The 26757-nt window shown below is 39.5% G+C and overlaps 1 protein-coding gene across 1 annotated transcript; it reads right to left on the minus strand.

Annotated features, from left to right (window-relative positions):
- Positions 1-2224, minus strand: LOC107823865 (protein DETOXIFICATION 49-like). Its single transcript, XM_016650566.2, has one exon. It carries the CDS (start codon positions 1709-1711, stop codon positions 158-160), a length of 1554 nt encoding a protein of 517 aa, XP_016506052.1. The 5' UTR covers positions 1712-2224; the 3' UTR covers positions 1-157.
- Between the last annotated feature and the right edge of the window lie 24533 nt (positions 2225-26757).

Raw genomic sequence — 26757 nt, forward strand, 5'->3', positions numbered from 1 at the left:
CTCTATTAACTCTTTTTGTTTGTGTGTTTATATCAAGCTATATTGCTCCATTTTTGAAGAGTTCGAGCAACACAAATATCAAGAATAATAACCGATATACAAAATAATAATAAAAAAAGATGAAAGAATAATCCAAGAATTGATCAAATTAGAAAAATCAAACATTTAAACTTCCATCAAGCTTCTGATAATACTCTGATGAATCAAAAGAACATTCTGCAGTTTCTTCATCAATAATAAACTTCTCTTCCTCTTCATTTTCTTCACCAAAATCTCCTTGTATATTTGCAGTTAACTCTTTTGCTCTTTTAGCTTGATCTTCCCAATTTGTTCTTGCCAAAATAATCAACAACATTGTCACTGCACATGAAGCTTGAGCAGCTAATAATCCAATCCAAAGTCCCTTAAAATCGTAACCTCGAAAAAATCCTAAATAAATAGCCACTGGCATTCCAACAAGATAAAAACAACCAAGATTAATATTAGCACCCAATTTAGGTCTAGCTGTTCCTCTTAATACACCACAACCTGTTGTTTGTGGACAATTTCCAAGCTCACATAATCCAATTATAGGCAAAATTATCGACGTTAACGCGATAATTTCTTGATCTTGAGTGTACATACTTGCCCAAATATTCCTCACTAGTATAGCAAATGACAATGCCAATAGTCCAAAAATGAAACTATAGCATAGTCCAATAATTGCAGCTAATTTTGCTTGATTAGGCCTATTAGCTCCAAGTTCATTTCCAACTCTTGTTGATACACCAACACTCAAAGAAGAAGGGAAAATGTATATCAAAGATGTTGTTTGAATCAAAATTCCCATTGATGCAACATTTGCCTTAGGATTTAACAATAATCCACACAACAAAATCATAATTTCATACCACCACCATTCTAAACAAACACTAATACAACTTGGAATGGCTAAATTTAAAAGTGTTTTCCACCCTTTAAAACACTCTTTAGAAATGGCGCTCCATGTTTTCTTATGTACCCCTGACACTATAATGTACGCAATTAATGACCCCACAAGATTGAAATTTGTCCAAACCCCACTTAAAGCAACACCCTTAATACCAAGATTAAGGACTATAACAAGAAAATAGTTGATTGGAATATGAACAAGAATCGCGAGGGCAGCACAATACGTTAGAGGCATTATTATCGATTGAGAACGAAGATAAATCCTCAACGGATGTAAAAACGAGAGAGCAAAAAGATCAGGAATCGAGTAAATAATGTAACTTTGTGCTTGTGTGGCTATATCATGATCTTGGCCACAAAATACCAAGATTTGTTTCATATTACACCACAAGAATGAAATGGGAATTGATACCAAAAGAAGAAGAAGAATTGTCCTTTGTAAACTAAGGCCAAGAATCTTGAACCTTTTAGCACCAAATGCTTGTCCACAAATTGGTTCCATTCCCATGGCTAAACCAGAAAGGATTGAATAACCGGTTATATTTGCAAAACCAATCGCAAGCGAGCCACCAGCTAAAGAAAGTTCCCCTAAACGACCAAGAAATAGCATTGAGATCATTGAACGAGAGTAGAGAAGTAAGCCTATGAAAATCATGGGAAGTGCAATATTGGCCATGGATTTTGTTTCAGAAATGGCCAAAAACAGAGTATGTTGCTCTGTTTTGCTCTGTTCATTTTGGTTTTCTAATCTTGGAATTTCAGAAACCAATGGAGTCAGCATCTTTGATTTTTGATTATGAATTTCAGGAATTTGTTTTTTGTATATATGAATTTTGAGACACAAAAAATGTAACAGAAAGTTGTGGGCAAGAAAAGGGAGAGAGGGTTTTAGGAGTAACGGTTTGGTATGGGTTTTATAAGCGCGGGGAATATTGAAAAATTTAGTGAATTTGTTTTGCTTTTTTTTAATTTTATTTTTTTATTTGTTGACTTGTTGCAACATAGCTAGGAAATTAATAAAAAGAAAAATGTGGGTACTTTTCCTATAAAATGTCGTTTTCACAACCGATCATCTAGGTTAGTATTTGGGTTGCATTACAAACAGCAAGGGTTGCATTACAAACAGCAAAACAAGCAGAAGAGCTCGGATTTTTATCAAGGAGATTAAAAAAAATTAAATATACGGAGAAACAAAAAGATTCGCAATATAAAAGGAGGTACAGATGAATCCACTTCCGCCCCGACTCCGCCACGAAGCAAAACCTATGAAAAATATGGAAATGAAGATGATGATTAAGACTATAGAGGAATGTGTGAGATATATATCACATGTTGGGTATATATAGGTATGAGGCTTGTCCATTTTGTTAAGTTTTTGAGTTGGATCTCCAAGTTATTTTTAACATGGTAATAGAGCCATCTTTTAGTAAGTCAAATTATTATATTTCTGATTGTAGCAGCGTTGAATGAACGGTAAATTTAAAATCAAATCCGGTAATTTTAAAGGTGATTCCAATATTAGATTTTGAAGAATCGTCGGCTTTATGGTGACCTATTCAAAAGAACCTGATTGCTATGATTTTGATTACCTAACAACTTATTTGGATTGTTGTTACATGTCATTTCGTAATATATCGTATTGTATTGTACTGCATTGTATTGAATATATTATATCGTTTGTCGTCATTTTATAATGTCACGCACCAACAATATGAAGAATAAACTTGCAATATTATTAAGAAAAAATATGATACATAGTAGAATTATTATATAAAAAAGTAGGGTAAATGATAATATATGATTATTTAATAATAAGAAAAAGCAAGCTGAGAAAAAAAAAGATAATGATGCCACAACACCAAATCCTTCGTTCCATAAAGTGACACTTTTCGTCATTAACCACTCTTGCTCGCTACTTGCCCGCTTGTCGTTTGTTACTACTTTGACTAGCACCCAACTAAGGTCTACTTGTGAAGCCCAACATGTAGTTTATACATATGAGGAGGCGTTGTAGAGATATTATATATATATATTCGCATTCAGTGTTTACATTAACCTACAATAATTTATTATGGTTAAATTATAAATTAAAGTAAAAATATATTTATTAATTGACTGTGGTTTAGTAATAACAATGTATGTTAAGTTGAAGTCAGAAGTGGAACCAGGATTTGAAGCTTATGAGTTCGGGATTCTAATCTTTTTAGTTAGTAAATTCTAAATTAATATTTTGTTCATAGAAAAAATATATGGTTCGAATCAAAGCAACTGAATTCTGCCGAACTCGTAAACAGCACGCTGGTTTCACCCAGATTGAAAACATGTGTCAATCAAGATATGTGTTATGTATTTTGGATTGGTGTTAACACCATTTAATGATATTTATAATTAACGACATTTAATGAGATTTATAAATGTTTTAACTCCCTGAAAATGTCAAGTCAAGAAGAGAAGAAACTGAATGTTTCCCCTTGAGACTAGTGCGTGTTAATTCGTTTTTTAATCTCCTAGTGCATGTTAATTAATTAGTTTTTCTTTTAATCTCGGGGGATAAGTAATGTTTAGATTATAATTAAATTATGTATTGTGGAAGCATGGATAACGTTTATTAGGGTAAAGGACGAATATGGGTCTACTAAAACAAATAAAAAAATGTTGGGCGGTTAATTAGTGGCCTCATTAGATGAAAATTGATGGATTTGACTATGAAAAGGCATCACCTAAGGTTGTGTTACTATCAAGTAGCAATTTTTAAGTATATTGTTTAAAATATATAAAATGTATTTAAATATTAGCTAATTCGCTCAAATTTTAGGACATGACGTGATGAAATTTAAACCTCAAAGTTTAAACTTCAGAAAATCGTGTCTTAAAGTTCGAAAATTATATCCAAAAACTTGAATCTTATGTCTTGAATTTTAAATTAGCAGCTCAAAAGTTTAGGATACTTAGTCCTGAATTTCAAATTAACAGCTCAAAAATTTAGGACACTAAGTCCTGAATTTCAAATTAACAACTAAAACATTCAGGATACTTAGTCCTAAGATTTGAGTGAATTAGTTAATCCTTAAATACATTATAAATTGTGGTTATATTTTAAACAACATGCTTAAAAGTGGTTACTGGTGTTCTTCGCCCGATTGTGTTACATAGGATGATAAGTACCGATCGTCCTTAATCAGTGTCTCTTGATCCCGAAAATAAAATTATTTTTTGTAGGAAGTACTTTACCTCCAAATTTAGACTTACATGTGCCAATGCGGATTTGTCAGGCCTCAAAACGGATACCAAAAAACGGTTGGAAAAGGCATTTCACTTTCAAGCCTATTTCATCCCATAAGACGTGTTCTTCTTCTTCTTATCCTATATTACCACAAAACTTGCCTTTTTAGTGTTAAAAAATGTGTGAATATTGCCACTATCAGTTGGTACACTCCCGAGCAGATCATTTTATCGCTATATTTGTTTATTTCAAAAGTAAGTGGACACTAGTTGAGTAGTAGTGGCTAGTTGAAAGATTCAAGTGTTTGAAATTAGTTTTATGTTATTTTAATGGTTGCGTTTGCTTCAAAATTTGGTACATGGTTTTTGCAAAACACTTGAAACATCCTGCATATGGCGATAACCAGGTGCTAGGACGCCCAGAGTCGGTATAAGTGTCGAACATGACACTTGCTTGATGGACTTGGTAAAGAAATAAAGTTACGTTCTTGCTATCAACTATAGCTTTTGAAATAAAAATAAACACTTGATTCTAACAAGTGGTGTAAGAGTTAAGATCATGGTTCGAGTCCAGGATCAACATGCTATGTGTGACAAATGTTAGAGGAGTTATTGGGTAATGTCGTGATTGCCGTCATCCTGTCGATGGAGAGGACCAGGAGTTGGGATTGACAGGTTGAAGTAGTGGTCGGTCATGTCGCTTGCGTGATAGATTTGGTTAAGAAATAAAGTTATTACATGTGGCATGTGTCAGGACGAGGGGGGTTATTGGGTAATGCCAATAACTATTGGGTTAGGACCAGGTATCTGTGATGACCCAAAATGTCATCTTTAAATGTAATAATTATTTCTGTATTCTGAGACCTCAAATAGCACCATTCAGCTTTTCTCGACTTGCGTGCACAGTCCGTAAATTTTTTCGGAAAGGTTTTATGTGAAAAATTGATTAAAATGTGAAGTAGAGCTTTAAAATTCAATTGAGTTGACTTTAGTCAACATTTTGAGCAAACGGACCCGGATCGGTATTTTGATAGTTCCGGTAGGCCCGTATCGTGATTCGTGACTTAGGCATATGCTCGGAATCGAATTCGGAGGTCCCTAACTCGAGTTATCTTATGTTGTCGAAATTTTTAAGTTTAAAGATTTAATGACTTAACATATTTGACTAATGTTTGACTTTGTTGATACCGGGTCCGTATTTTTTGGTTTCGGAATTCGGTATAGTTCCATTACTATATTTATAACTTGTCTGCCAAATTTGATGAGAAACGGAGTTAGTTTGATGTGATTCGGACGTCCCGTTGTTAAAATAGAAGTTCTAAAGTTTTATTGAAAATTTTATTTGATTTGGAGTCCGATTCGTAGTTCCAGGCGTTATTTTGGTATTTTAATCGCGCGACCAAGTTCATATGATATTTTTGGATTTGTGTACATGTTTGGTTTGGAGCCCCGAAGGCTCGGGTGAATTTCGGATAGGCTACGGGTGGTTTGGAACTTAGAAAATCTCGTTTTTCCTTAGCTTCAGTTGTCATATGGTTTCCTTTTTCGCGTTCGCGAAGGCACTCTCGCGAACGCGAAGAGTGAACTGGGCTGGGTGAGATTTTACCCTACGTGAACGCGAAGGGCTGTACGCGAATGCGAAGTGGAGGGGGGGGGGGGGCTTCCCTTCGCAAACGCGGACAGTGTATCGCGAACGCGTAGCTTTGTGGACCTGGGGGAGGGGAAACCGATCAATGCTCTTCGCGAACATGGCACAAGGCTCGTGAACGCGTAGGCTGGTCGGTGTAAGCCTTCGCGAACGCGAAGGGTATCTCGCGAACGCGTAGGCTATTTGAGCCGCTGCATCCGAACGCGACATGCCTTCGCGAACGCGAAGAAGGTCTGACGCCTAGTGAACAGATCAAAACGGGATTTTTCCTATTTTTCACAAACCCTCCATTAGAACTCGATTTAGGGGCAATTTCAAAGGAGTTTTTTACGGTTTCGAACTGGATAAGTGTTCTTTATCATATAGTGATTATATTTTATAAATCCATATCTATATTCATCATTTATTTCGAAATTAGATGGAAGAAATTGGGAATTTTTATAAAATCTTCCAAAAATATAAAATGAAGATTTGAAAGCCAATCCGATGTCGGAATTCGATAATTTTTATATGGTTGAACTCATATCGAAACGAGTGTTCGATTTTCATGAGTTTTTATGGGATTCGAGATGTAGGTCCCACTATTGATTTTTAAAATAAATTTTGGATTTTAATCCGAAAAATTAGTAAATTCATATGGAACCAATTTCTACGATTTGTATTGAGTATATTGAATTGTTTATGACTAGATTTGAGGATTTCAGACACGAATTCGCGAGGCAAAGGTTTATTGAAATTTTGAATTTGGTTTCAAAGCGAGGAAAATGTTGCCTAATAAATTCTTATTGAATGTGGTATTTATTGGAGTATGTTTATTATAATTAAGAGCTGTTAATTTATATTGTTGGAACGGGTTGCACGCCGCAACGGAAATAAAAAGGAATATATTGGGGGATCGGGTTGCACGCCACAACAGATTATATTTTAAGTTTATATTGTTGGAGCGGATTGCACGCCGCAACGAAAATTTATTGAAGAATTATATTGTTGGAGCGGGTTGTACGCCGCAACGAAAATTGATTAAAATAATAATTGGTTATGGCTGTCGAGTAATAATAATTGGTTATGACTGTCGAGTTGGCTTCAACTGTTGAAATGAGTTACCTGTTTTATTTCTATTATTGTTGTTATTACTGTTATTGTGTACAGGTTAATGTAAGTGACCTGCCTTAGCCTCGTCATTACTTCGTCGAGGTCAGACTCGGCACTTACAGAGTACATGGGGTCGGTTGTACTCATACTATACTCTGCACTTCTTGTGCAGATTTTGGAGTTGGTCCCATTGGCGTACTATAGACTTGCTCGGATTTCAGCTACCCAGAGGAGACTTGAGGTATAACTGCACAACATCCGCAGTTCTGAAGTCCCCTTCTACTTTATTTTAGGTGTGTGCTTTCTTTCAGACAACTTTATTTTATTTCAGACCCTTGTTTGTATTATTGTAGAAGCTCGTGTACTTATGACTCTAGTTCTGGGATTGTATTTAGACATTGCTATTATTATGGATTATTCACTTTATTTTAGACTTTGTTTCCGCATTTGTTCCTTTGTTATTAATTAATTTAAATTTTATTTAAAAATAGCTAATATTATTCTAACGTTGGGTTGTCTAGCAAGTGAAATGTTAGGCGCCATCACGGCCCCGAAGATGGGAATTCCGGGTCGTGACAGTTGATACCAGAGCATTAGGTTACTTAGGTCTCACGAGTCACCATCAAGCTTAGTAGAGCCTGAAGGATCGGCACATAGACGTCTGTACTTATCTTTCAGAGGCTATGCAGTTTAGGAACAATATCACTTCTTTCTTATTCTGTCGTGCGATCTTATTCTATCATCGATGATTGAATCATTCTATTCTTATTCTCTCGCAGATGGTGAGGGCACATAATACATCTACCGATGGACAGGGACCAGAGCCCCCGGTGGCAACTATGACCAGGGGTAGAGGTCGAGGCCGAGGCAGAGGTAGAGCAAAGTTTAGAGCTAGAGCAGCATCACCTGTTGTAGAACCTCGGATGGATTTGGAAGTAGAGGTTCCAGCTCATACCGTACCTCTTATACCAGTCCAGGTCCCGGAAGGATTCATAGCTACTCCAGTACTTTAGGACGCTCTAGTCCGTTTGGTAAGTCTTATGGAGGGCGTGGCCCAGAATGGTACATTTCCAGTGGCACCAGCCGTCTCACAGGCTTGGGGAGGAGCACAAACTACCACTACTCCCGCTCCGAAGCAGATGACTCCCCAGTATCAGGCTCCAGCAGCCCCGCCAGTTAGGGTAGTTCAGCCAGTTGTTGTGGAGCAGGCCGGTGATAGGCCCACCATGTCTTCCGAGGCCTTATTGAGTTTGTATAAGTTTACTAAGCTCTTTCCAGTTCACCTCAGTGGTACACCTTCTGAGGACCCACATGATTATTTTGACCGCTTCCATGAGGTATTGCGGAACATGGGTATAGTTGAGACCAATGGGGTCGATTTTGCTGTATTTCAGATGACGGGTTCTGCCAAGAGGTGGTGGAGAGATTATATATTGACCAGACCAGTTGGATCGCCTGCATTGACCTGGGAGCAGTTCTCACGGTTATTTCTAGAGAAGTTCCTCCCTATCACATTGAGAGAGGATTACCGCAGGCAATTGGAGCATCTACAACAGGGCAGTATGACTGTTACTCAGTACGAGACCCGTTTTGTGGATTTAGCCCGTCATGCTCTCCTTTTACTACCTACGGAGGGAGAGAGAATGAGGAGGTTTATTGAGGGACTCACTCACCCTATCAGGCTTCAAATGGCCAAGGAGAGCGGAAGTGAGATTTTCTTTCAGGCGGCTGCGAGAAGGATCGAGATGGTTCTTGCACAGAAGATAGGGCAGGGGTCTGATAAGAGGCCTCATCAGTTCGGTGGGTTCGGTGGTGCCTCATCTGGAGGCAGGGGTAATTTTGGTAGTGGCCATCCTCCCAGGCTGTTTCATTCAGCGCTCCAGGCATCCCACAGTGCTTCAAGTGGTCATGGCCCTTACGTGTCTCATTCCGACAAGCTAGCTTAAGTGCACCACCAGCTCCTATTAATGCACCTCCGGTACGGAGTCATCAGAGTGGTTATCCAGGTCGACATGGCCAGTTCCAGGGTCAGCAGTCGCAACAGCCAAAGATATGTTATACTTGTGGTTATCCGAGACACATTGCTAGATTTTGCTCTCATCGGGCAGTTCACAGCAGCAGGGTTCCCGTGCTATGATTCTAGCACTAGCTGTTCCGCCATTCGCCCAGCCAGCTAGGGGCAAGGTTCAGACAACTAGAGGTGGAGTTCAGGCCATTAGAGGTGGAGGCCAGCCAGTTAGAGGCCGTCCCAGGGATGCGGTTCAGAGTGGTGGGGCCCAGCCCCGATTTTATGCTTTTCCAGATAGGCTTGAGGCCGAGTCATCCGATGCAGTGATCACATGTATTGTTCCCATTTTCGATATAGATGATTCAGTTCTATTTGATCCAGGATCTACTTATTCCTATGTATCCTCCTATTTTGCTTCATACCTGGTTGTGCCTAGTGATTCTCTAAGTGCTTCGGTGTGTGTGTGTCCACACCGGTGGAAGATTCTGTTGTGGTAGATCATGTCTATCGTTCATATGTGGTTACTATTGAGAGTTTTGAGACTAGTGTGGATCTTCTACTTCTTGATATGGTAGAATTTAATACCATCTTGGATATGGATTGATTGTCACCTTATCATGCTATATTGGATTGTCACGCCAAAATGGTGACCTTAGCTATGTCGGGGTTACCTCGACTAGAGTGGAAATGGACTCCTGGCCATTCTACCAGCAAGGTTATTTCTTATGTGAAAGCTCGGCGTATGGTCGAGAAGGGGTATCTAGCTTATTTGGCTTATATTCGAGACCCCAGCACGGAAGTTCCTTCTATGGATTCAGTTCCAGTTGTCCGTGAATTTCCAGATGTACTTCCTGCAGATCTACCGGGAATGCCACCCGACAGAGATATTGACTTATGTATTGATTTAGCTCTAGGCACTCGGCCCATTTCTATTCCACCATACGGTATGGCCCCTCCGGAGTTGAAAGAATTGAAGGAGCAGTTACAAGACTTGCTTGATCAGGGATTCATTAGGCCCAGTGTCTTGCCCTGGGGTGCACCAATATTATTTGTAAAGAAGAAAGATGGTTCAATGAGGATGTGTATAGATTATCGACAGTTGAACAAGGTCACTATCAAGAACAAGTATCCGTTACCAAGAATTAATGACTTATTCGATCAGCTTCAGGGTGCCAAGGTGTTTTCAAAGATTGATTTGAGGTTTAGTTACCATCAGTTGAAGATTAGGGCATCCCATGTACCTAAGACAGCCTTTCGTACTTGGTATGGGTATTTTGAATTCCTAGTGATGTCATTTGGGCTGACAAATGCCCCAACAACATTTATGGATTTGATGAACCGGGTGTTCAAACCCTATTTGGATTCTTTTGTGGTTGTATTCATTGATGATATCTTGATTTACTCCAGCAGTCGAGAGGAGCATGAGCAACATCTTCGGATTGTGCTTCAGACTTTGAAGAATAATTAGTTATATGCCAAATTTTCAAAATGTGAATTTTGGTTAGACTCAGTTGCCTTTTTGGGGCATGTAGTATCGGCTGAAGGCATAAAAGTGGATCCTAAGAAGATTGAGGCAGTTCAGAATTGGCCTAGACCTACTTCAGCTACAGAGATCTGGAGTTTCCTGGGTTTGGCAGGTTATTACCGTCGGTTTGTGGAGGGGTTTTCATTCATAGCATCTCCACTGACGAAATTGACCCAGAAGGGTGCCCCATTCAGATGGTCAGACGAGTGTGAGTTGAGCTTTCAGAAGCTCAAGACCATTTTAACTACAACGCCAATGTTGGTATTACCCACAGGTTCAGGATCTTATACGGTATATTGTGATGCATCTCGCGTTAGGCTTGGTGCAGTATTGATGCAAGATCGTAGGGTGATTGCATATGTGTCGCGGCTGTTGAAAGTTCACGAGAAGAATTATCCTGTTCACAACTTAGAATTGCCAGCCATTGTTCATGCACTGAATATTTGGAGGCATTACCTTTACGGTGTCTCGTGTGAGGTATTTACTGATCATCGTAGCTTACAATATCTGTTCAAACAAAATAATCTCAATTTGAGGCAGAGAAGATGGTTGGAGCTGTTGAAGGACTATGATATCACTATTTTGTATCACCCCGGAAAGGCCAATGTGGTGGCCGATGCTTTTGTCACGACCCAACTGGAGGGTCATGACTAGCACCCGGGCCATACTTGCCGAGCACCAACGTACATTTTATCTAACCTTTCTTATTATCTTTAAGGGCCGACAAGATCAATATAAATGGTAGACATGGATCATAAACATCCAACAATGAAAGATAATGTCATGAACAAACATAATATGGGACGACAAGACTGTCAAGAAACTATATATAAGGTACGAGCTACCATGCTGCCATGAAAGACTATACAACAAAAATCAGCCGACAAGGCATTCCAAACCATACATGAGTCGACACCTGTCTATGAGCCTCTAAAGGAACATAAGTGCTACAACATTGCCGGAACAGGGCCCCGACATACCCATAATGTCTATAACAAAAATGCATACCAAGACCACGGCAAGTCCAGAGAAGGGATCTCGCTAATAACCGCTGAACTGGACAGCCTACTGTGGTGGGGGAGCTGCGTCTACCCGTCTATCAGGACCTGCAGCACGACATGCATCATCCATAAATAAAAAGGACGTCAGTACGAATAAAGTACTGAGTATGTAAGGCAAGAAAGCATAAGTAAGAACAGTAATGTAAACATGGATAGAGAATATACAACCTGTGACATCTGGGTACCTCTGAGGGCTACTGACATGAAATACATGATACATACATATATATACATAAACTTTTAAAACATACGCCTTTGTGGGCATCACCATCATCATATCGTACCCGGCCGTAATAGGCTCGGTAAAACGTACCCGGCCATCATAGGGCTCGGTAGAATCGCACCCGGCCACGTGGAGCTCGGTAAAACCCAACTGATCAGTGGTTGCACAATAGGTGCCGTACCCGGCCGACTATAGCGCGGCTCGATAGAGTAAAATAGATACATATATATGATGCATGCTGGACTCATTGGAATCACATTTTGAACCTTTCGGAGTGACATAAGGTCGGTATCCTTCGTACACGTTATTAGGATTAACTCTTCATCAAGAATCTTATAAGAATCAGGAACTACCAACAACATTGATAATATAAGAATAAGAGAAGTAACATCAATATCAATCGTTTCATAAGAAGGGCAGCAATGTAAGTACTGCTAGCTTCTAAGAGTAGAGTATCTTTGGGAGCTCGTTCATTACATTATGTACAATCGGAGTCGTGCAAAAGAATGAAGGGGATAGCCTCACATACCTTGTATATACTGCCCAACCTCAAGCTATGCAAATGTCACGACTCCTTAGTCTACAATAAGAGAAATGGCACTATCATTATCGTTTAAGTATCGTAACTATTATGTATCGACCGCAACCTATTTTACGATGAAACAGACAGCACCTACCCTATTTATATGACTTCCCACAAGTCAATACAATCACCAAACATCCCAAAAAACATCATTAATAATCATATTGAGCCTCCCAAAACAGTCCACCAACCAACAACATTACTACCAAGCCTTTCGATATATATTTCACAAGTTCTAGCTTCAACGACTTAGCCGCAACTTGGATAATGTTAAATATATATAGAGTAAGAGGTTACTTACCTTTAAACAGAAAGAACAACTCCAATTTGACCTTAATTTTCCACGAAATATCCCTCCAATTCTGCCACAAGAACATGGAAGCGAAACTAGCAATTAATTCGGGTTTTTCGGCACTAGAATTACTTTAGAAGACTTGAAATCACCTAGGGTTGATATTAAAAACATGAAGGAGTATTTACAGAACATAAAACACTTAAAACAACCTCCCACACGAGCTAGAACAACACAAAAATCAGCAACAACAAGAAGAATAAGAAACTTACTAGCGCCACGGGATTCCCGACATTTGATTTGTGTTGTTTACCCTTTGTTTGAGTCTTGGATCATGAGAGAACCTTGAGAGACTGTTTTTTAGGGTTCTAAGGTCTGAATATACTGAAAAATATTGACTTAAAATGGGGTTGAGGTATCTTATATATATCCATATGTCTTAAACCGCCTATGTGGCCCCCATAGAGAGCAGCTTGGCGCACTCTCGCGAAAATGCGAATATCTCTCTATTCCGAGATCATATCGATGAACGGTTTAATGTGTTGGAAACTAGACTCATAGATATTCAATTTGATAGGTAGAATCACCCCATAATTCCAAGTACATTGGGAGAAAAATGTAGTAACATTTGACCTAAAGTTTAAGTAAAATTATAAACGTAAGTTGCGACAACTTTTATCGACTTTTGTTTCATAACTCGCTTGACTTCAAGACTTATGATACGGATATTATATGATTCAAATACATTAAAACATGACCTCTTGGGACAATTAATCACCTCTAGTGTTACCCGAAAATACGGGTTACAACATCCTTGATTCGTTTAACTTCTAATACTTGTTAACCACTCTTATACACCCTTGTATCGTTTAAGACCAATAGGATTAACTTCTTATCATCTCAAAGATAATCTCTTCTTGGATTTACGTCGACTAACTTACGGCATGATCTAAGGTACGCGAATTTGGGTTGTAACAGCTTTGAGTAGAAAGGCTGTGAGTATGAGCAGTCTTGCATATATTCCGGTTGGTGAGAGGCCGTTAGATGCAGATATTCAAACTTCGGCTGATTAGTTCATGAGGTTAGATGTTTCTGAACCCAGTCGGGTTCTAGCTTACACATCCACTCGGTCTTCTTTATATGAGTGCATCAGAGAGCGGCAGTATAATTCTCAATGGCTTGGTGAATCAGTCGCTCAGTCGCTCTTGTATCACTTTCACCTTCTCAATGGCTTGGTGAATCAAATCTGGCCCATATAATTCTGTCTCACCGACTCGAACCATCCAACTGGTGATCTACATCTCCTCCCGTACAGTGCCTCATACGGGGACATTTTAATACTGGAATGGTAGCTATTATTGTAAGCAAATTCTATAAGTGCCAGATGGTCATCCCAATTCCCCTTGAAATCTAGAACACATGCTCGTAGCATATCTTCAAGCGTCTGAATGGCACGTTCAGCCTGTCCGTTAGTCTACGGATGGAATGCAGTGCTGAGATTTACTTGTGTGCCTAAACCCTTCTGAAAAGACCTCCAAACGTTAGCCGTAAATTGAGCTCCTCGGTCTGATATAATAGATACCGGCACACCATGAAGCCTAACAATCTCCTTGATATACAACTCCGCATAATCTTCAGCCGTGTAAGTTGTCTTAACTGGCAGAAAATGGACAGATTTTGTAAGTCGATCAACTATCACCCAGATGGAGTCAAACTTATGATAAGAGCGAGGTAATCCAATAATGAAGTCCATATTAATCACCTCTCATTTCCAGGTTGGAATCTCTATATTCTGAATCAATCCACTGGGTTTCTGATGCTCGATCTTTACTTGTTGACAATTAGGACACTGGGCTACAAATTCTGCAATAGACTTCTTCATGTTATCCCACCAATACTGCTCCTTAACGTCATGATACATCTTTGTCGATCCAGGATGGATAGAATATCGGGACTGATGAATCTCAATCATAATCTTCTCTCGCAACCCTGCCATACTAGGCACACATAATCGGCCCTGGTATCTCAGTGTCCCATCTCCTCCGATCTTGAAAGCTGTAATCTTACACTGCTAAATTCCCTCTCTCAATCTTACTAAGGTAGGATCTTCATATTGCCGTGCTTTTACCTCGGCTACCAAAGATGATTTTGCTGTATTCTGTACAGTAACACCTCCGTCATCAGAGTCCAACAATCTGATTCTCATATTGGCCAGCTGGTGAAGCTCTTTGGTCAACCCTTGTCTACCTGCCTCATTATATATTAAGCTTCCCATTGACTTACGGCTGAGAGCGTCTGCCACAACATTGGCTTTATCGGGATGGTACAATATCTCGACGTCATAGTCTTTCAGTAATTCAAGCCACCTACGCTGCCTCAAATTCAATTCCTTCTGCTTGAAGATGTATTGTAAACTCTTGTGATCTGTGTAGATGTCAACATGGACGCCGTATAAGTAGTGCCGCCATATCTTCAAAGCATATATTACTGCAGCCAATTCCAAATCATGAGTCAGGTAATTTTTTTCATGCTTCTTCAATTGTCTTGATGCATAAGAAATCACCTTCCCACGTTGCATCAATACGCACCCCAAACCTATACCTGAGGCATCACAATATACCACATAACCTTCTGTTCCTTCTGGGAGAGTGAGCACTGGCGCGGATGTCAATCGATTCTTTAGCTCCTGAAAACTATGTTCACAAGCATCAGACCACTGGAACTTGGTAGCTTTCTGTGTTAACTTAGTCAATGGTGTTGATATAGAGGAAAACCCTTCTACAACCCGCATATAATATCCTGCTAGCCCCAGGAAGCTGCGGACTTCTGACGGTGTTGTAGGTCTCGGCCAATTCTTTACTGCATCGATCTTCTGAGTGTCGACATTAATACCCTCATCAGATATCACATGGCCAAGGAATGCTACTGAGTTCAGCCAGAATTCACATTTAGAGAGCTTAGCATATAACTTATGATCCTGAAGGGTCTGTAATACTATCCGCAAGTGGCCCGCATGTTCCGCCTCCGAACGAGAATACACCAGAATGTCATCAATGAATACGATCACGAACACATCAAGATAGGGCCTGAATACACTATTCATGAGATCCATAAAAGCTGCTGGGGCATTTGTTAGCCCGAACGACATCACCAAGAACTCAAAGTGCCCATATCTTGTCCGGAAGGCCGTCTTTGGAATATCCTTCTCCTTAACCCTCACCTGATGATACCCTGAACGCAAGTCAATCTTGGAGAAAAACTTGGCACCCTGGAGTTGGTCAAACAGGTCATCAATCCTTGGAAGTGGATACTTGTTCTTTATTGTAAACTTATTCAACTGTCGATAATCGATACACATCCTTAACGACCCATCTTTCTTCCGCACGAACAAGACTGGCGCACCCCAAGGTGAAGTGCTAGGACTAATGAAACCCTTATCCAGCAAGTCCTTCAACTGCGCCTTCAACTCTCGCAACTCTGCCGGGGCCATCCTGTATGGAGGGATAGAGATCGGTTGAGTGTCAGGCAACGCATCAATGCTAAACTCAATCTCCCTTTCAGGAGGAAGGCCTGGGTGTTTATCTGGGAAAATATCTGGAAATTCATTGACCACGGGGATTGATTGTAGAGTAGGCGGCTTCGCCTCCGCATCCCTAACGCGAACAAGATGATAAATGTAATCTTTTGAGATCATCTTCCTTGCCTTAAGATAGGAAATAAACCTACCTTTCGGCATAGCAATATTCCCCTTCCATTCAATGGTGGGTTCACCAGAAAACTGAAACCTAACCATCTTCGTACGACAGTCAACATTTGCATAGCATGAGGCCAACCAGTCCATTCCCATTATCACATCGAAATCAACCATTTATAACTCAAATAAATTTGCTGAGGTTGGACGACTACAAATCATCACAGTGCAACCTCTATATACCCTTCTAGCAATCATAGAATCTCCTATCGGAGTGGATACCGCAAGTGGTTTACTTATCAATTCAGGTTCAATGCCAAACTTATTAGCCACAAAGGGTGTAACATATGATAAGGTAGATCCCGGATCAATTAGCGCATATACATCATAAGAAAACACAGACAATATACCTGTAACAACATTCGGAGATGATTCGAGATCTTGTCGACCTACTTGAGCATAGGTTCGATTTTGAGCACTACTCGAACTCGGCACTGAACCTCTACCTCTACCACGACCTGTCGACTGTTGAAAACCTTGTGCTAGAGGTGGAACTGATGAGGAAGAACCAGACATAGATCCAGTCAGCTGAGCCATACCACCACCTCCTCTGTTAGGACAATCCCGCATCATATGGCCAGGCTGTCTGCAAGAATAGCACGCATCGGAACCTCGATGGCACAGTCCAAAATGGGCCTTGCCGCACTGATCACAACAAGGTGTTGGGGGTCTCGTCTGACTAGTATCTCTATGAAATTGTGAGCCTGATGCCCTTGAACTCTGACCTGAACCAGAATAGGTAAATCGATCATACCGAGGCCTATGAAACTGTTGAGGAGCACTAGCTACAGGTGGCACCGAACTCCTCGAAGACTGGGGCCTGATACTGCCTCTGAACTCATCAGAATACCCTACAAATCTCTCCCTCTTATGCTGGCCCCTATCCTGCTCCCTATCTGCCCTTTGCTGGCGCTTACGATCCTCTAGGGTCTGGGAATAAGCCTGAATACGGGAAATATCCATGCCCTCTACCAAGGAGGCTGTTGTGCACTCATTTATCAGATGTGGTCCCAACCCGTTCACGAACAGGTGCACTCTATCACTCATCTCGGCCACCATATGGGGAGCATACCTTGCTAAAGAATCAAACTATATACTATACTCTCGTACACTCATATTACCCTGTCGAAGGTTCAAGAACTTATCAGCTCTAGCTCGTCGTATCTCAACTGGCAAGTAGTGATGAAGAAAGGCCTCAGAAAATTCCTTCCACACGGCTGGAGGAGCGTTCAAACCCCTAGATCTCTCCCAACTATCATACCAGAAAACCGCTAAATCCCGTAACCGATAAGAAGCCAACTCTACTACCTCCGTATCACTAGCATGCATAACCCGCAATGTATGATGAACCTGATTAATAAATATTTGCGGGTCCTCCTTGGGGTTTGATCCGGTAAACACTGGAGGGTCTAGATTAATAAAATCACGAACTCTCGCACTAACCGGTTTATCAGCAGCACCGGTATTCTGCCTCTGATCCTGAGCAGCTACTAAGCTAGTCAACAACTGCACCGCACTGCGCATATCATGGTCTGTAGTGCCAGACGGAGGAACTGGATGTACTGGGTGCCTCCTAATATCCTCTGGAGGAGACGGAGAGGTATGAGACGGCATCTCACTCTGAGCCTCACTTTGGCCTGCTCTGGCTGGAGGCACCTGAATGTTACCCTCTCCCACAGCTGTATCAAGCCGTTTACTAATCGCTTGCTTCCTAGTCGAAGGCATCGCTGAAAGAAAACAAGGTGAATATTAGATATGAACACTTACTACTCAACTCTACACACGATCTAGATTCAGGAAGAAGGTAACAACCCTAGATGTCACGTAGCCTCCTGATTATAAATGTGGCGCGCTACACATCCATAATCAAAACTCTACTAGACACGGCTCATAGACAACCCCTAGGACAGACTTGCTCTGATACCAAGTTTGTCACGACCCAACTGGAGGGTCATGACTAGCACCCGGGCCATACTTGCCGAGCACCAACGTACATTTTATCTAACCTTTCTTATTATCTTTAAGGGCCGACAAGATCAATATAAATGGTAGACATGGATCATGAACATCCAACAATGAAAGATAATGTCATGAACATACATAACATGGGACGACAAGACTGTCAAGAAACTATATATAAGGTACGAGCTACCATGCTGCCATGAAAGACTATACAACAAAAATCAGCCGACAAGGCATTCCAAACCATACATGAGTCGACACCTGTCTATGAGCCTCTAAAGGAACATAAGTGCTACAACATTGCCGGAACAGGGCCCCGACATACCCATAATGTCTATAACAAAAATGCATACCAAGACCACGGCAAGTCCAGAGAAGGGATCTCGCCAATAACCGCTGAACTGGACAGCCTACTGTGGTGGGGGAGCTGCGTCTACCCGTCTATCAAGACCTGCAGCACGACATGCAACATCCATAAATAAAAAGGACGTCAGTACGAATAAAGTACTGAGTATGTAAGGCAGGAAAGCATAAGTGAGAACAGTAATGTAAACAGGGATAGAGAATATACAACCTGTGACATCTGGGTACCTCTGAGGGCTACTGACATGAAATACATGATACATACATATATATACATAAACTTTTAAAACATACGCCTTTGTGGGCATCACCATCATCATATCATACCCGGCCGTAATAGGCTCGGTAAAACGTACCCGGCCATCATAGGGCTCGGTAGAATCGTACCCGGCCACGTGGAGCTCGGTAAAACTCAACTGATCAGTGGTTGCACAATAGGTGCCGTACCCGGCCGACTATAGCGCGGCTCGGTAGAGTAAAATAGATACATATATATGATGCATGCTGGACTCATTGGAATCACATTTTGAACCTTTCGGAGTGACGTAAGGTCTGTATCCTTCGTACATGTTATTAGGATTAACTCTTCATCAAGAATCTTATAAGAATCAGGAACTACCAACAACATTGATAATATAAGAATAAGAGAAGTAACATCAATATCAATCGTTTCATAAGAAGGGCAGCAATGTAAGTACTGCTAGCTTCTAAGAGTAGAGTATCTTTGGAAGCTCGTTCATTACATTATATACAATCGGAGTCATGCAAAAGAATGAAGGGGGTAGCCTCACATACCTTGTATATACTGCCCAACCTCAAGCTATGCAAATGTCACGACTCCTTAGTCTACAATAAGAGAAATGACACTATCATTATCGTTTAAGCATCGTAACTATTATGTATCGACCGCAACCTATTTTACGATGAAACAGACAGCGCCTACCCTATTTATATGACTTCCCACAAGTCAATACAATCACCAAACAACCCAAACAACATCATTAATAATCATATTGAGCCTCCCAAAATAGTCCACCAACCAACAACATTACTACCAAGCCTTTCGATATATATTTCACAAGTTCTAGCTTCAACGACTTAGCCGCAACTTGGATAATCTTAAATATATATAGAGTAAGAGGTTCCTTACCTTTAAACAGAAAGAAAAACTCCAATTTGACCTTAATTTTCCACGAAATATTCCTCCAATTCTGCCACAAGAACAAGGAAGCGAAACTAGCAATTAATTCGGGTTTTTCGGCACTAGAATTACTTTAGAAGACTTGAAATCACCTAGGGTTGATATTAAAAACTTGAAGGAGTATTTACAGAACATAAAACACTTAAAACAACCTCCCACACGATCTGGAACAACACAAAAATCAGCAACAACAAGAAGAACAAGAAACTTACTAGCGCCACGGGATTTCCGACATTTGATTTGTGTTGTTTGCCCTTTGTTTGAGTCTTGGATCATGAGAGAACCTTGAGAGACTGTTTTTTAGGGTTCTAAGGTCTGAATATACTGAAAAATATTGACTTAAAATGGGGTTGAGGTATCTTATATATATCCATATGTCTTAAACCGCCTATGTGGGCCCCATAGAGCGCTGCTTGGCGCACTCTCGCGAAAATATAAATATCTCTCTATTCCGAGATCGTATCGATGAACGGTTTAATGTGTTGGAAACTAGACTCATAGTTATTCAATTTGATAGGTAGATCACCCCATAATTCCAAGTACATTGGGAGAAAAATGTAGTAACATTTGACCTAAAGTTTAAGTAAAATTATAAACGTAAGTTGTGACAACGTTTACCGACTTTTGTTTCATAACTCGCTTGACTTCAAGACTTATGATACGGATATTATATGATTCAAATAAATTAAAACATGACATCTTGGGACAATTAATCACCTCTAGTGTTACCCGAAAATATGGTTTACAATATCCTTGATTTGTTTAACTTCTAATACTTGTTAACCACTCTTATACACCCTTGTATCGTTTAAGACCAATAGGATTAACTTCTTATCATCTCAAAGATAATCTCTTCTTGGATTTATGTTGACTAACTTACGGCATGATCTAAGGTACGCGAATTTGGGTTGTAACAGCTTTGAGTAGAAAGGCTGTGAGTATGAGCAGTCTTGCATATATTCCGGTTGGTGAGAGGCCGTTAGATGCAGATATTCAAACTTTGGCTGATTAGTTCGTGAGGTTAGATGTTTCTGAACCCAGTCGGGTTCTAGCTTACACATCCGCTCGGTCTTCTTTATATGAGTGCATCAGAGAGCGGCAGTATGACGATCCTCATTTACTTGTCCTTAAGTACACGGTACGGTACTGTGATGCCAAATAGGTTGTTGTGGGAGAAGATGGAGTTTTGCGAATGGAGGGTCGTATTTGTGTGCTTAATGTGGATGGGATTCGGGAATTAATTCTTGAAGAGGCACAGTTCCAGGTATTCTATTCATCCAAGTGCCGCCAAAATGTATCACGATTTGCAGAAGCATTATTGGTGGAGGAGAATGAAGAAGGATATTGTTGCATATGTAGCTCGGTGTCTAAATTGTCAGCAAGTCAAATACGAGCACCAGAGACCTTGTGGTTTAATTCAGAAGTTAGAAATTCTTGAGTGGAAGTGGGAGCGTATCACCATGGATTGTTTTTGGGCTTCCACTGACTCAGAGAAAGTTTGATGCAGTATGGGTTATTGTGGACAGGTTGACCAAGTCGGCACATTTCATTCCAGTGGCAGTTACCTATTCTTTAGAACAGTTAGCTGAAATTTACATTCGTGAGATTGTTTACATTCACGGTGTGCCTGTGCCTATTATTTCAGATCGAGGTACGCAGTTTACCTCACATTTCTGGAGGGTTGTACAATGTGAGTTAGGCATGCGAGTTGAGTTGAGTACAACATTTCATCCACAAACAGACGGACAGTCAGAGCGCACTATTCAGATATTAGAAGATATGCTTCGCGCTTGTGTTATAGACTTTGGAGGTTCTTGGGATCAGTTCTTCCCACTTATGGAGTTTGCCTATAAAATAGATACCAATCGAGCATTCAGATGGCTCCATATGTGGCATTATACGGAAGGCGGTGTCATTCGCCAGTTGGCTGGTTTGAACTGGGAGAGGCTCGGTTGATGGGTACTGATTAGGTACAGGATGCCTTGGATAAGGTCAAAATTATTCAGGATCGACTTCGCACAGCTCAGTCTAGGCAAAAAAGTTATGCTGACCGTAAAGTTCGTGATATTGCATTCATGGTTGGAGAAAGAGTATTGCTCCGGATTTCACCTATGAAAGGTGTAATGAGGTTCGGAAATAAGGGCAAGTTGAGCCCTAGGTATATAGGACCCTTCGAAATTCTTGAAAGAGTGGGCGAAGTAGCCTACAGGCTTGCATTACCACCTAGTTTTTCAGCGGTTCATCCGGTGTTCCATGTGTCTATACTCCGAAAATATCATGGTGATCCGTCCCATGTGTTAGATTTCAGCTCAGTCCAATTGGACAAGGATTTGACTTACAAAGAGGAGCCGGTAGCTATTCTAGCCCGGCAGGTCCGACAGTTGAGGTCTAAGAGTTATCCTTCAGTTCGGGTGCAATGAAGAGGTCAATCAATTGAGACAACTATGTGGGAGTCCAATTTGGACATACGGAGTAAATATCCATACCTTTTCACCAGCTCAGGTACTTTTCTAATTCCGTTCAAGGACGAACGTTTGTTTTAGAGGTGGAGAATGTGATGACCCAAAAGGTCATCTTTAAATTTAATAATTATTTCTCTATTTTGAGACCTTAAATAGTACTATTCACCATTCCTCGACTTGCATGCGCAATCCGTAAATTTTTTCGGAAAGGTTTTATGTGAAAAATTGATTAAAATGTGAAATAGAGCTTTAAAACTCAATTAAGTTGACTTTGGCCAACATTTTGAGCAAACGGATCCGGATCAGTATTTTAACAATTCCGGTAGATCCGTATCGTGATTTGGGACTTGGACGTATGCCCTAAATCGAATTCGGAGGTCCCTAACTCGAGTTATCGCATGTTGTCGAAAAGGTTTAATGACTTATGAGATTTGACTAATGTTTGACTTTATTGATACCGAGTCCGTATTTTGATTTCGGAACCCGGCATAGTTCCATTACTATAGTTTTGACTTGTCTGCCAAATTTGGTGAGAAACGGAGCTGGTTTGATGTGATTCGAACGTCCGGTTGTTAAAATAGAAGTTCTAAAGTTTTGTTAAAAATTTCATTTGATTTGGAGTCTGGTTAGTAGCTCTAGGCGTTATTTTGGTATTTTGATCACGCGAGCAAGTTCGTATGATATTTTTGGACTTGTGTGCATATTTGGTTTGGAGCCCCGAGGGCTCGGGTGAATTTCGGATAGGCTACGGGTGGTTTGAAACTTAGAAAATCTGGTTTTTCCTTAGCTTCAGCTGTCATCTGGTTTTCTTCTTCGCGTTCGCGAAGGCACTCTCGCGAACGCGAAGAGTGAACTGGGTTGGGTGGAAGTTTACCCTACACGAATGCGAAGGGCTGTACGTGAACGCGAAGTGGAGGGGGGGCTGCCCTTCGCGAATGCGGATGGTGTATCACGAACGTGCAGCTTTGTGGACCTAGGGGAGGGGAAACCGATCAATGCTCTTCGCGATCGCAACACAAGGCTCGCGAACGCGTAGGCTGGTGGGTGTAAGCCTTCGCAAACGCGAATGGTATCTCCCGAACGCGTAGGCTATTTGAGCCGCTGCATCACGAATGCGACGGGCCTTCTCGAACGCGAAGAAGGCTTGACGCTCAGTGATTAAAACAGATCAAAAACGAGATTTTTTCATTTTTCACAAACCCTCTATTAGAACTCGATTTAGGGGCGATTTCAAAGGAGTTTTTCATGATTTCGAACTGGGTAAGTGTTCTTTATCATATAGTGATTATATTTCATAAATCCATGTCTATATTCATCATTTATTTCGGATTTAGATTAAAAAAATTGGGGATTTTTATAAAATCTTCCAGAAATGTAAAATGAAGATTTGAAAGCCAATCCGATGTCGGAATTCGATAATTTTTGTTTGGTTGAACTCGTATCGGAATGGGTGTTCAGTTTTCGTGAGTTTTTTCGGGATTCGAGATGTGGTTCCCACTATTGAGTTTTAAAATGAATTTCGGATTTTAATCCGAAAAATTACTAAATTCATATGGAATCAATTCCTACGATATGTATTGAGTATATTGAAATTTTTATGACTAGATTTGAGGATTTCGGACACGAATTCACGAGGCAAAGGCTTATTGGAATCTTGAATTTGGTTACAAAGCGAGGTAAATGTCGTGGTTAACCTTGCCTTGAGAGAATAGAACCCTTGAATTATTTGTTACGTGAATTTCATGTGTAACGATGTATAGGCAAGGTGACGAGTGCCTATACTTTGTCAAATTAATTATTTGCATAATTATTTAAAAATCAAAAATTATTTTAAGACACAAATTAATTGTTATAATAATTGTTTCTCTCATATTCCTTGTCAAATATAAATTCTTGGATTCATGCAATAATTGTTACTTTCTTATTTTATTTATGTGTCTTAATTGCTACTTGACATTTAGCATATTAAATATTAAATTATCTATTTTTTCCCTCATTTTTCCACAATTAATTGTTACTTGTCATTACATGTTTCTTGAATAAATTATAAGCATTGTATGCTTTGTTTCCTAATAAATTCTTATTGAATGTGGTATTTATTGGAGTATTTTTATTTCAATTAAGAGCTGTTAATTTATATTGTTAGAACGGGTTGCACGCCGCAACGGAAATGAAAAGGAATATATTGGGGGATCGGGTTGCATGCCGCAACTGAAATTTATTGAAGAATTATATTGTTGGAGCGGGTTGCACGACGCAACGAAAATTGATTGAAATAATAATTGGTTATGACTGCTGAGTAATAATAATTGGTTATGACTGTCGAGTTGGCTTCAACTGTTGAAATGAGTTATCTGTTTTATTTCTATTATTGTTGTTATTACTATTATTGCTTACAGGTTAATGTAAGTGACCTGCCTTAGCCTCGTCACTACTTCGTCGAGGTTAGGCTCGGCACTTATAGAGTACATGTGGTCGGTTTACTCATACTACACTCTGCACTTCTTGTGCAGATTTTGAAGTTGGTCCCAGCGACGTACTATAGACTTGCTCGGATTTCAGCTACCTAAAGGAGACTTGAGGTATAACTGCACATCGTCCGCAGTTCTGAAGCCCCTTCTACTTTATTTTAGCCGTGTGCTTTCTTTCAGACAACTTTATTTTATTTCAGACCCTTGTTTATATTATTCTAGAAGCTCGTGCACTTGTGACTCCAGTTCTGGGATGGTATTTAGAAATTGCTATTATTATGGATTATTTACTTTATTTTAGACTTTGTTTCCGCATTTGTTCCTTTGTTATTAATTAATTTAAAAATTATTTTAAAATGGCTAATATTATTCTAACATTGACTTGCCTAGCAAGTGAAATGTTAGACGCCATCACGGCCCCGAAGGTGGGAATTCCAGGTTGTGACAGTGTCGGAAATGCCCGGGTAATGTATTTAATTAAGAAATAAAGCTACACCCTACTAGCATGACACTCGTTTAATAGATCGTAGTAATGATCGAACATGACGCTTGTTTTATGGGTTCCGTTAAGAAAATAAAGTATACCCTACTAGCATCTATAACTTTGGGAACGATGGTAAATGCTTGATCCTAAACTTGTCACTGTTGAACCTAAATGATGGCTATAACATACTTAATTTTCCAATCATAATTCAATATCCTATCGCCATATGTTGTACTAATACGTTATAAAATTGAGTTTATCATATGGGAAAAGAACAACGATAATTCTTTAAATTGTATTTGTATAATAGATATACCCCTAAAGAAATCACCAATCAAACTTCTTCCTTTTATTGTGAAAAATCAATATTAACTCAAAAGTAGTCCAAATCAAATAAAATTATTATCCGAATTCTTAATTAATGAACTTGAAATTTGTTTAGGTCTACTTTTTCTTATATTTAATTTAATTGGATTAATATTATTTGTTAGGTAAGTCTCTAATCCATCATTAAACCCACATATAAAATGTTGTTGCTGCCAATGGCCCAAATTTGTCGTTCTCTTTTTGTCTAAATCTATAATCCTTTGACTCGTGCACTTTCCTCAACCACTAGTAAAAAATAAAAATAAAAAAAAAGAGAGAGAATATTCACTTCAAAATATTTGTCACTTTTCACTTTTGAAAAGTTAAAGTGTTAAACTAAGTGAACCTTTTAGAAAATCCTAACTTACAGGATCTCCATTATCTTTGCTTCTGAATAACTAAAGCAATCTCTAAACATAAATTGATATATCTTAATTTAACTTTTAAGAGTTTGATTAAATTATTCAAGATAAGTGAAAAATACCTCATAAAAATATTTGATTTTCACTCGGTGTCTGATATTCGCATTGAACTCTCGACTAATTTAAATTTACACCGTGCAAAACTCATTCAAAGGGATACATTCCCCATCAAAAGTTTTTTCATAATCGGGATTCAAACTCGATTCTCGGAGTAAGGGTGAAGAGAACTTATCAATCTCACCGTTACTTTGAAGATAAAATACCAAATAATTTGGAATGAGAAAGTAATCTAAGTAGTGGAAAGTGGAAATACGGAAACGATTCTTTTCTATTTTTATGTTTTGTCCTGTCTTAACTTAGATTCAAGAAAAGACAACAAAAAAGACAAACACTAGAATATGTTCAACACATTTGTTTTTAATTTCTTGTTTTTAAGCAATGGTGGTGGGGTTGATATTAAAGGATGGCTAGTGCAAAGTTTTACGAAAAATAAATTCCATTAACAGTTAAGAAATTATTGTTCTCTTTCAGATTTAGGGGAATGAACCATGTGTCTCACAACATATAAGATTGCAACTTATGATAATAGAAATCCTTCATTCATAGGAGAATTGAAATTCCCATATATATAGAAAAGAAATTGAAAGAGATAGACTAGAAACGATTTAGGTCAATGATACGAGTATGGTTG

The sequence above is a fragment of the Nicotiana tabacum genome, chromosome 15, assembly GCF_000715075.1.
Source record: "Nicotiana tabacum cultivar K326 chromosome 15, ASM71507v2, whole genome shotgun sequence".
In the NCBI taxonomy this organism is placed as follows: domain Eukaryota; kingdom Viridiplantae; phylum Streptophyta; class Magnoliopsida; order Solanales; family Solanaceae; genus Nicotiana; species Nicotiana tabacum.